At 36.9% G+C, this 12,625-nt stretch overlaps 1 protein-coding gene and 2 pseudogenes across 3 annotated transcripts in view; all 3 read right to left on the bottom strand.

Moving 5' to 3' along the window:
* Positions 1 to 308: 308 nt before the first annotated feature.
* On the bottom strand, positions 309 to 1,243 carry LOC138151292 (SCY1-like protein 2 pseudogene; annotated as a pseudogene).
* Positions 1,244 to 1,335: 92 nt separating this feature from the next.
* On the bottom strand, positions 1,336 to 2,037 carry LOC138151378 (SCY1-like protein 2 pseudogene; annotated as a pseudogene).
* A 5,788-nt stretch (positions 2,038 to 7,825) lies between these two features.
* PDE9A (phosphodiesterase 9A) overlaps positions 7,826 to 12,625 on the bottom strand; it is a 167,189-nt gene continuing 162,389 nt past the window's right edge. For all 3 annotated transcript variants that reach the window (XM_069074814.1, XM_069074815.1, XM_069074816.1), the window contains 2 exons: positions 11,114 to 11,209; positions 7,826 to 8,145 (listed from right to left, as the gene is read on the bottom strand). In XM_069074814.1, the coding sequence (XP_068930915.1) occupies positions 8,125 to 8,145; positions 11,114 to 11,209 (117 nt within the window). In that variant the 3' untranslated portion in view covers positions 7,826 to 8,124. The remainder of the gene's footprint in view (positions 8,146 to 11,113; positions 11,210 to 12,625) is intronic.

Here is a 12,625-nt window from a genome sequence, read left to right as displayed (position 1 = left end):
ATTTTATTATCAGGTACCTTTTTTTGGTGGTTTGCTAATTTGTCCATCCTATTTCTAGACTTTGAACTTTGTGTTGAAGTTGTGCTCTCCTCATCTGTGTACACTCTAGGTGGCTCCCACTTCAGTGTCACAGACCTTTCCTTCTGATCTAAGTTGTCTTGGACTGGAAAAAAATGTCTCACTCTGACCTTCAGTTGGCTCTGCTACTCCAGAATTCTCTTTGAAGAGTTATTTTAAAATTGTTTGGATAGAAACGCTGGGAGAGTTTGACTGGATTGTTGCTCCTAATCTGTCATCTTGACCCCTCCTCATTCTGTTCTTTTTTGCATTAAGTGAAGTTACTCCAGTTTGCCTTTATATTCAGCTTCCAATCCATTATAACTTTTATGACCAAAATAAAAGAATTGAATGCATTGAAATTGACTATTTTTTAATACTATGAGAAATCAAAAGAAGCAATAGTTTCCCAGCAAGCTACTCTTTAGTGTAAAAGTACACTTGTAAATACCTAAAATTCCCCTGAAAACTGCAAATTCCGTGGAAGTAATTTGTGGTAGAATGGGTAGAATGTCATCAAGTACAAACTACTTATCCATGTATTCCAGAATCTTTCCTAAGCACACTAATAAATTTACATGAGCTGCAAGGGAAGATGTTCATAAACATACAGTTTTAATTCTTGGTATCAAGTAATTTTTCATGAATCAATAGGCCTTGAGGTTTACAAGGTTTGGAATGCTGTTTAGGCAGATTTCTCGAATTTGAATCAAAGATTCTAAAGTTCTGTAAACCATTGGTAGAATACTTTTCTTTATTTTATCTGGAAGAGTTTTAGATAATAGCAAATCCCTTCCCTCCCCCTTTTTTTTTCCTTTAGGAAAATGTAAAAAAATTTCAATAGACTCTTCTTATGGTCAAGGTTGGATAGAATTAACTAGAAATATTCTTCTTTTGTATAGTCTTCAGAAATTAGTAAAACACTGAGCAAAGTCAAAGGTAGCATATTGGGGTTTACAGATTCTGAGGTTAAGCAAGGCAGAATTCTTTGTACTACCATACACTTGGGTCATTTGGTTAGAACCTTCACAAGTCCTTCAAAAAACTGATTTCTAGAGATTATTTCTTTGGAATGAAAAAATCAACATAAAAAGCAATATCATCAAAGAAGGCAATCTTTGTCATTTTGATCTGTATCTGGTCTGACAAGTGGCGATATATTTAAAAGAAATTTCACATGTTCGTAGTCTTATTCAGGTATATTCTGTTTTTTTTTTTTTTAATGAATTTTATTTGTGTCTTTCATGTTTACATCAGTTATTTTTTTGGGGGGGGCAGTTGGGCTTAAGTGACTTGCCCAAAGTCACATGACTAGTAAGTGTGTTAAGTGTCTGAGGCCAGAGTTGAACTCAGGTCCTCCTGACTCCAGGGCCGGTGCTCTACTCACTGCGCCACCTAGCGGCCCCTCAGGTATATTCTGTAGAGAACTGGACCCTAGATGAATTACCTGATCCGATTGCCTACTGAAACAAACACACACATAGATACATATGCACAAATGTGCATATATGCATACATATGTATATATATATATATATATATACATATATCTTGCTTCTTGACTTTAAAGATAGATTTTTTTCTTTATTAAATATAGTATAAATAGTCTGACATTCACATAAAGTATGTATACAGGAACCAAATATTCAGAATTTGGCAGGCATAATGATGACAAATTTGAATCCCATTCTTTACAAGGAAACAGTTTTCACATGTATTGATTGATATATATAAAAAATTTAAGTCTGTAAGTTTCCAGCTCCAGCTTTATTCAACATATTTTTCCAGAGTAAGGTTTCCATGAATCAGTCTCACACTGCTATATAAAAATGACAATTCTTCAGAAACTTGAAGTAAACCATGTATTGTTTCTACATCATAAAGTTTATAATCCTTAATGTCAGGAGGCACTGTGGAAGGCAAAGTTTCCCAGTTACCAAGAACATTGACTAAGCTTGCACATACTGGTTCTGTACACATTACAAAGAAGTTTGTATTGGGTTGACCTTTTTTTGTGCTTTTAAAAATCTAAATTAACGCATTGTCACCTGTAGCTATGTCAGACTCCTTGGTGACTGAATTTTGCATTATTGCATTGGTGACGTTAGCTGTTACTTTTTTTTTTTCTTTTTGGGGGGCAATTGGGGTTAAGTGACTTGCCCAGGGTCACATGGCTAGTTTTTGTGTTAAGTGTCTGAGGCTGGATTTGAACTCAGATCCTCCTGACTCCAGGGTCGGTGCTCTATTCACTGTGCCACCTAACCGCCCCAAGCTGTTACTTTTCTAATGATATTCTTCAATTTATTCAGCTTGTACTCCATGACTACAATATTATACAATTTTATTTACCTCCAGAGAGTAATGTGGTGCAAGAGCTTTCTTCCCCTGCTGCTGCTACCCTGGTTACTCCATTTTTGCCACTACTGGGCTCTGGGAGCCAGAAGGTGGGGAGGGGGAGGGGAAGGAAGAATGGTACAATTCTTTTTAAGGGGTCAAAATAAAATCTACTTTCCCTGGTCATTGTGTGAAGAAGAATAGTTCCACCCTTACAGCTAGGGATGTGCTGGAGTTAGCTTACATAGGCCCATGAGAGCCTATGTTATTTTGTTTTTACACCTTGCAAACTGTCAAGCATTACATATCAGGGTTTGATTTAGTGTTTTGCGGATTGTTTAGACTTAAAGTGGTGAAGACAATTTTAATAATACATCTTAAATTTTAAAGTGTGTTGCACATTTTCAGAGACCTGGTTATTAAATATTCACTAGCACGCCTCTGCTAACAATTAACTTGATCTGTACTAGCTTAGCTTCTTCCTCACCCAATGGGAGAGAAAATCTTACACAAATCTTATACAAAAGAGAGTAATGGCTTGCAAGAAAACATTTTTATCAGAGCAAGTAAAACTGTAATTGGGGAAGCTATGCAGATTAGTTTCAGAGGTGGGTAACGTTCAACCTCTAGCTACATGTGCTCTATAGGTCCTCAAGTATGGCCCTTTGATTGTATCCAAACTTCATAGAACAGATTCGTTCTGTAAAACTTGGATTCTGTAAAAAGGCTGCACCTCTAAACTTTGGGCAATAGAATATACAAGAGTAAAGCTAACTTTATGACCCAGGAGTCAGATGGAATCTCATTTCAACTGGGAAGAAAATGATCTCACCTGACTAGTTCACTCAGCCATCTGGGGGAGGGGTAGGTACAGGCACTGGAGATCAAGGGGCATAATGGGGTACTGGCTTTTACTCTCATGCCTACACCTGTCTACCATTCATATTTTGTTTCATGCCTCCTTCCTTACCTCATCTCTCCCCTTTTCTGTTTCTTCCAGAAAGATCTTAGCTAATCAGGGGCCACTTCTCCCTAGAGCTATGCATTGCCACAGGGCTCTCCTTCCGGGGACTTTCAAGTCTTCCCAGATGGGGGTTACACAATTAAATTCAATAGAGAGATAAGAGTAACAGTTCACTTAGGTTAAAATCCCCCAAAACAAGTACAAAAGTTTATGCACAATACATCTGCTGTATTGTGTTCAGTTATGAGCCCCACATTTTAGGAAGAATTTTGATAAGATGAACATCAGTCAGAAGACTAGCTAGGAAGGACAACTAGGGGTCTCTTGATTTTTGTCATATGAGAAGTGGTTGAATGATGTACCTGGATCAGAGGAGATTTGGGGTAGAAATTTTATTTGTCTTAAAAGTGTTTTAAAGGGTTTTGTATGGAAAAAGAATTAGACCTACCTGTTTGGCTTCTTGACACAAAACTAGAAGCAGTAGGTTTGAGACTTCAAAGAAGTCTTTTTGGGCTTAATGTGAGGAAGAACTTCCTCACATTAGATAGAGTTATCCTTACTTGAGGGATTCAGCAAAGGCTGGATGATGTGTCAAGATTCTGAGGTCTATTCTAAATGCCAGTAATTGCCTACTGGGCCATATTCAAGATGCCTCAAAGTATAAAGTGCTGAACAAATGGCACTGAATGAAAACTTCCTTTTTCATTGAACTTGGAGAAAATTTTAGAATCTGGAGATTAGCTAAGAAGAATTAAATTGATAACAGAAATTCATTCTGTGGGCAAACGTATTGGAATTGTTGTTGATGTTTTTGCCATGAATCCCCTAATGAGCTAATGTGGAGAGATGAACCTCTCAGAATTCAGCCAAGGTCACAGAAGTATCCTTCTGTTTCTATGAGGAGAATAATAAATCTCCAGTTAGATATAAGATAAAAAAGCAGAGGTGAGAGAACAATTTTTGCTTCCTCAATAATCACTACTCTAGAATTCCTGGGAAGAGAAGAAAACTGATGAAACATCATGGACACTTATCAGAAATGGAGCCTTTCCAGTACCAAAAGGGAAGTTTAAGAAGCCATCTTGGTTGTTTCTCCCAGCACCTATCACAAGTTGGTCCAATATGACAGGCATAGTTATCTGATGCCTTCAGACAGCTAATGGAAGCCCACCTTGACATAGGGACCTCCCAAATTTACAGCATCCCCTTAAGCCCTTTCGAGGCCTCTTTCAATCAATCAGTACGTTTTTATTAAGCACCATTGTACAAACCCTATGCCAGGTGCTGGGGATACAAGTACAAAGATTGAAACAGTCATCACAAGAAGCTTACATTCTTATGAGTAGGACAAATAGATATAAAAATAGATACAGCAGAGTCATTTGACCTAGATACATTCTCCAATCCTCAAGTATCTCAAAAATAGGAATCATGTACAAGAAAATACAGCTAAGAAACCAAGAACCCTAATAAGACAACAACCTGATTAACAACAGAAAAAGCGGATCCCTAATTTGCTTACTCAGCACCTCTACCAGATGCGATATTCTTATAGAGCTGCAAAAGAAGAACAAAGGACTTGCAATGGAACTCAACTCGACCCCTCCCCTCCCTGTACCAGCTAATGCCAAAAGCCAGATGCTTGCTCTGTGTAGGACTGCAGTGTGGCAGTGCCTAGTCCTATAGTAGAGGAAAATAGGATATCAGTGTATGTGTGTGTGTGGGGAAGAGTGGAGAGGAATTGCATAAATCACAATGTTGAACCTGATAAGGAAGGAATTGGAAGCAACATTTTCTAAATTTCCACTTTGTGAAGTACCCCTTGACCTACTTGGAGAAACAATTTAGCTGCCATAGAGGAATGAACAAGAGATTGAAAAACATCAATACCTGCACATAAGCTTGGTTTCAGTTCTGCCATTTGTTTTGGCATCAGTGGGGAAACAAGAAGATTTAGTAGAAGAGGATTAAAGAAATGATGAACAATTTTTCCAGACCAAAAATGAATTAGATGAGAAGCAGCAACAACAGCAGCACTATGGCATCTACCAAGAGTGGAAAACAAACAATAAAAACGAATGTTCATCAAAGCTTGGAATAATATATATAAAAGTTAAGCTCTGTTTTCAGTGTTGAGATTGTCTGGAAGCACAAACTATGAGCCCCAGAGAAGGGGGATTAGATCTTTTTTTTTTAATTGCTTTGTAGAGAATAAAACTAAGACCAATGAATGGAAAATATGGGGAGGAAGGTTTTTTTCCGATAGTTTTTAAGGGGAAAAATCCTTTCTGATTATTAGAATAATCCAAAAATGGAATAGACTTTTGTTGAACTAAATTTAAAAAGGAATGTGCTGCTGCAGGAATAATTGAGCTCTTCATCTGTGGTATCACGTGTAGGAAGGATGAGCATTTGCTGGGGAAGTTGTTCATCCTTTGTTCTCAAAGACGACTCATGAAGGAGTTGAAGAGCAGGGTTGTGTTTCATTTGGGAGCTATGCTAAATGATCTCTGAATGGTTTCCCTGACTCTAAACCTTAAGTATCATCAGGGCTTTCCAGGAGATCTGCAGCAGAATCCTTCTTTATTGTCTACCCTAATTAAAATGTGAGAACCTTGAAAACAGGAATTAGCACTTAACACAGTAGTAGGCACATAGTAAGTACTTAAGAAATGCTTTTTTACCCATTCCCCTAGAGGTAACTGATAAAGAAAATATGAACAGAAAGAATTGCAGGCTATTAATAACTATGTGAAAGAGTGCTCCAAATCACTAATAAGAGAAATTTAAATCAGAACAACCCTAAGATTTCACCACATATCCTGCAAATTAGCAAAGATGACAAAAGATGGGAATGGTCAATGTTGGAGGGCTTGTGGAAAGATAGGCACACTGGTTCATTGTTGATGGAGCTGTGAATCAGTATAACCATTTTGGAAAGCAATTTGAAATTAAGTAAATAAAGTGATTAAAATGTCCATTACCCTTGACCTAGAGGTTTCATTGCTGGGCTTATTCCCCTAAGGAAGCCACTGATAAAAAGAATGTCCAAAATATTTATAGCTTCACTTTTTGTAATAGCAAAGAATTGGAAAGAATAAATGTCCATGAGTTGGGGAATGGCTAAACAAATTGTGGTGTGTGAATGTAATGGAATATTACTGTGCTCTATGCAATGAATTTGATGAAAACATGAAAATATCTTAAGTAACTAATGCAGAGTAAAGTAAGCAGACCCAAGAAAACCATATATAATGAAGATTTCAGCAATGAGTGGAAAGAAACAACTATATACACAAATCAAAAGGGCATGTTACAAAATTATAAAGAACAAGGATGGTTACATTGCATATTGTATGCTTTTTCAGACTTTTTTTGAATATTGATCAGCTATGCTGATTTTTTATCTTTCTCTTCTGTCTTTAAAAAATTAGCATTTGGGGCAGCTAGGTGGCACAGTGAATAGAGCACCGACCCTGGAGTTAGGAGGACCCGAGTTCGAATGTGACCTCAGACACTTACTAGCTGTGTGACCTTGGGCAAGTCACTGAACCCCAATTGCCCTGCCTTCCTCCCTCCAAAAAGAAAAAAAAAAGCATTTGTTGTATGGGATGGCTTTGTGGGAGGGAGAGAGGGAGTGATATTGTGGAAAATTGTAATGATGTAAAAAAACCCCAAAAGATCAATAAAAATTCATTTTAAAAAAGAAATGTTTTTCATTCATTCCAACTCATGTTTTGAATTCCTCTTGAAAGGAAAACCTCACTACACCAAGACAAATTCCACTTCACATAGAAGACAGTATTGGGTATTTTTTGCAAAAAAGTGATGATTTAGGGTTAAAAAAAAAACCTTGAAATTGGAAGACATATGGCTTAGTATATGTCTAATTCCTTTTCAGGAATAAACAGTTATAGGCTTTGTCCTCAACTGTGGATGTCTTGTTATACAGAATATACCTAAAACATTTAAAGTGATAGTTTATCAGAGAGTTCTGATAAGAAGTTAGTAAAAAAAATCACAGCTTTGCCTTCCTAAAATTTCAACTTCATCAAAATTGTTGCTCTCCCTAATCTTTAGAGCAAACATTTAAATTATCATTTCACTGGAAATGAGTATATTTTGTTTTCATTCACAATCACTATACATATTTACATGCCCTCATAGGATACTGAATCAGTATACCCACAATTATACTGTGTAGGCTGACAACATTATATCCTATATGTCCACGTTACACATGTATGCATCTCAGTCTTACTCCTTGCAGAAACACATTACACAAACACATTCTATTTGCTTGTACATATATACTACTCCAAGTTTTAATATTGTAGCTAGGTTTCATGTATATACCCCATTATACCAGTCGATTGTTCTAAAACACATTCTGAGTAAAAGTATTAATGTCCTTCCCCACATATGTGAACAGAACTTTCTGTTTTCCATTAAACATTTATTCAACAAGTGTTTATTTTGGAGCAAAAGTAGCTATTTACACACAAATGTACAAAGTAAGAACAGTACCTGTTTCTGTATAAGAATATGTTATTTAAAAGACAGTTTAAAAAATAAAATTCTATAGACTATGATGAATTCCTTTCTTTCTTCCAACACCTCCTTCCCTCTTCCCTTAGTTTTTCCATTACTGATAATTCAGTTCTTAGAAAATAAGGTCCTGTGAGACTTCAGGAAGGATCATCTTTGTTCTGTGCTGAAGATTCCTAAGATACTTAACAAAGCAGTCCATAACTGAGTTCAACACTCTTCTAGTTTTCCTCATAAATGGCCTGGAAAAGGAAAATGAAAATGAAAATATTTGCAGTATTGTAGTGTGTGTGTGTGTGTGTGTGTGTGTGTGTGTGTGTGTGTGTGATGTGTGTGTGGGAGGATTCAAAAGTCCAAACCAACACTAAAATCCGTAGGATTACTTCTATAGACTGATAAATGGGATCCGTGGCACACATGAGGAGCCTGGTAAAAGGTTCTTAAAGGGTATGAGAAGAAAAGCAGAATGTTCTTTCTGATTGCTTGGAAGTGCTCTATACAAATATTCTAATAGCACTACTGACACAGGTGGAACTCATCTGACCTTCACTAATTTGGAATATGAAAAGGATCTGTATGCTTTACTTTTATATTTCAGAGAAGACAGAATGTTCCAGGCAAACTGAGTGGGAACAGCACACCTAGAAAAATAAGAGAACTTTTTTCAAGCATCCATAAATGCTTTGGGGAGTGATCTTTAAAAGTACTGTGCTTTAGTCTCCACAAACAGGGGAGTGGAAGAGAAAAGCATTCTTTTCCTCCCCAACACAAGGCAACTAGGTGGCACAGGGGATAGAGCCCTGAGCCTGGAGTCAAGAGGACTTGAATTAAAATATGGGTTCAGATACTTACTAGCTGTGTGACCCTGGATAAGTCACTTAACCTCTGTTTGATTCAGTTTCCTCATCTGTAAAATGGGGATAATAATAGCTCTTACCTCTTAGGGTTGTTAGGAGGATCAAATGAAATATTTGCAAAGTGCATAGCACATAAGAGGTGTTAAATAGATGCTAGCTCACCTTCCCCCTTAACCTCCACAGTCCTTACTGGTACTGAGCTAACTGAAAGACTTTTGTATGGTTTTGACTTATTTAATAACTGTTATAAGCAGAACAGAGATAACAATGTAACCCAGGACAATTCATGAGTAATCAAGATTCAGGTTGATTAGACAGTCTGACATTCTCAGTAATATTTGGACTGGACTAAAGATGGGAGAAGGAAGATGTGGTCTGGAAAGAGTGGCTGTTCCCCAAAACTCTGAAGGTGAGGTCTAAAAGAAGAGAGGGATCCATCTCTTTTTGCTTTCAATTTCCACTTAAACCTCCATACCTTGCCATAAAGCACTACTTCTAGTTACAAGTGGGAACAGTATATCTCTTGCTTATATCTTTATTTTCTTTTCTCTGCTTTGAGAATTTAAAAACCATATTGTTTTCTTCCTGTTTCTAAGTAAAATGATCTACATTATTACTTTACACATTGAAAATAGCCGTGCTATATTTAAAGTATTGATATTCTTGAATGATTAGTTTTGTGTTCATTTTTTTCCTTTACAACTTGAGTTTAAAGTTGAATTTGTCCCAACTCTGGATATTTTCATTTTGAAATTTTATTTTGCATTTGCTGGATTTCCTCCCCAAATTTGGTATGCATTTTTCGTTTGAAGAACACGTTTATTTTTTCTGTTATGTAATGCCCTTAGGAAGGTTGCAGGAGAAGAAAGAACCTATTAAGTAGTTTCTCCTTTTAGTTGACAGAACCCCCAATTTCCTGCTACTATCAAAGAGAGAAACCAAGGGATCATTCTGGTCCAAGCAAAAAGTCCTTTCAGCGTTGAGTCATAATATGACTGAAACAGCCAGGAAGTGTGTCATCTACTGACATGAAGTACCAGGTCACATACTGTAGGTGATTGGCCAGGAGCAGGTAAGGAATATCTGTATGTGCTATGTATAGCTCATGTTAACATAGAAAAGCAAATAATATCAATTTTTTAATATTGGTATTTTTGCCTATTCATTTGTCAGGGCAAATAACAAGCTCTATGGATCTCATTTTCTTCATCTGCAAAATGAGAATAATAATAGCATTCACTTTCCAGGGTTATTATGAGGATCAAATGAGATAATATGTAAAATGTTTTATAAACCTTAAAGTACACATTAATGCTAGTTATTATTATCAATAGCAATAATAATAGCTTCTTCAATTGGGCTCAGTCATTTCCCTCTGAATGAAACATTTCCCTCTGGGTGTGGGGAAAGTTTATTTGCTTTCTTTGTTTTAAACATGTACTTTGTTTTTACTATAGTGTTTACCACAGATATCTGCCAGTCTGGGTTTATTTGTTGGATATACAGTTGGGAGAAAGCAATTGAGTGGGGAGCATCAATCGAGAAGGAGAGATAAATTTCACATTGAGAGATCCTGCCAAAGTGTTGTCTCTGACTGGGGACTTAGAGCTAAAAAAGATAAGAAAATTATAGATTATTTATACAATTTCCCAAAGTAGAGGAGCACTTACACTGAGAAATCCATCTAAGCAATGAGCCAGTAGTATGGTAAGTAGGGGCAAATAGGAATGATTGAATAATCCTACTCACCATTGCTTGAACGATTGATATGATGCAGAACCAGTGAATACACTGAATACCCACTCACTTTGTCATATTGTACCATTTTTTTTTTTAAGCAATCGGGGTTAAATAACTTGCTCAAGGTTACAAGGCCAGTTATTTCTGGGTGTGGTGCTGAGTATCTGAGCCCGGATTTGATCCCCAGGTCATCCCGACACTGGAGCCGGTGTTCTTACTCGCTGAGCCAACTGGCCACCCCTAAGCAATTGGGGTTAAGTAACTTGATCAAGATTACATGGCCAGGTGTTTCTGGGTGGGTGCTAAGTGTCTGAGCCCGGGATTCGATCTCCAGGTCTTCTCAACACTGGAGCCGGTGCTATTACTTGCTGTGCTACCTGGCCGCCCCTGTACCATTTTTCTTGTTGGAAAAAAAAAGAACTACAGTGTGAATATGGATTTGGAGGAGTCTCCTTTCTATACCTGGAGAGTTATTTATTAACATATTGCTTTTCAAGAAAATTGAAACTTGCTTTTATTCTTAGGTAGAATATATTGTCATTATTTTCAGTTAATATGATCATTTTAAAGGGTTTTTAATATATTATCAAGAAAGATTGTTATTATGCTTTACCTTTTTCTTGGCATCATCTATTTTTTTTAATTCCTCATAACGATTTTTAGATTCCCAAAGAGGCTGAAGCATCAATTCTTCAACCATAGGAAAAAGCTAGAAGAAATGAATATACATGTTTAAAAATTTCATTATTCCTAAAGCAATAAAAAGTAATCAAGAATAAATGTTCCCTACTCTTTGCATATGGGTGGATGTTCTGTACGAATATTCTAATTGCACTATTGACACAAGGGGAGCTCATTTGACCATCACTAATTTGAAATTGGAATAGGACCTATATGTTTTATTTGTGCAATTCTAGACAAGCACAGTGAAAACAACATTAGACATGGAGTCAGAAGATCTGAGTTTAAGTTTCCTGGAGAGAATTATGCCCTATATTTCACACCTTCTCATGAAGATCATATGGTATAATAAATGCAAAATTATTAATAACTGTAAAGCAAATGTAAATTTAACATAAATTTAGAACTCAAAACCAAATTTAGGAAATAGTAAAACATCTGATGCCTGAGGCAACACAATATTATTTTGTCTTATACCTTACAAGTTCAAATGAAGGAGCATGAATCCCCAGCAATTCGTGTGACAAATGTTTAGATTTGAAAATAGAAGAATTAGGAGGGATCTAGGAAAGTTGTCACATAGTAATGAAGTTTTGACTTACTCTGTTTGGACCCAGAGGGTAGAAGTTGCAAAGAGGCAAGTCTGGGGTTTTTAGTAAACTGCAAGTTTAAAATGAATCAACAGTGTCATTTGGCAGCAAAAAAAATTTTTTTTAATATATTTTTTCCAATTACATGTAAAATTAATTTTTAACATGCATTTAAAAAAATTTGAGTTCCCAATTCTCTCTCTCCATACTTCTTCTCCCTCCCTGAGGTGTCCAGCAATTTGTTATGGTTCATACAGCAGCAAAAAATTCTAATGGGTTGTTAGTCTGAAAAGAGGCATAGTGTCCAGGGTGAGAGAGGAGTTAGTGAGACAGTTAGGTGGCACAGCTATGTAGTGCAGGATAGAATGCTGGGCCTGGAGTCAGAAAGACCTGAGTTTGAATCTATCTTCAGACACTTACTAGCTTTGTGACCCTGGGCAAGTCACTTAATTGCTGTCTGCCTCAGTTTCCTCATCTGTAAAATGGAAACAATTATAGCATCTACTGGTACAGGGTTATTGTGAGGAACAACATACAGGCAGGCATATCTAGGAGATAATATTTGTAAAGTACTTAGCACAATTCCTGGCACATGGCAGGAATTATAAGAAATGCTTATTCCTGTCCCCCTCCCCAACACCCTCTACTGGTCAGACCACATGTGGATTACCGTATCCAGTTCTGGGCACCACATCTTAGGAGCAGGGGTGGAGAACCTGCGGCCTCGAGGCCACAGGGAGCCCTTTAGGTTCTTGGGTGCAGCCTTTTGACAGTCCAAGTTTTACAGAACAAATCCTTTTATTAAGGGGATTTGTTTTGTAAAATTTGGATTCAGTCAGAGGGCTGCACTTGAA

The sequence above is a fragment of the Petaurus breviceps genome, unplaced genomic scaffold (assembly GCF_028583685.1).
Source record: "Petaurus breviceps papuanus isolate PSGF00001 unplaced genomic scaffold, PetGlider_PUasm1.0 90897, whole genome shotgun sequence".
Classification (NCBI taxonomy): Eukaryota; Metazoa; Chordata; class Mammalia; order Diprotodontia; family Petauridae; genus Petaurus; species Petaurus breviceps.
The sequence above is the reverse complement of the archived record's forward strand: the minus strand, read 5'-3'. Positions and strand labels throughout refer to the sequence as shown.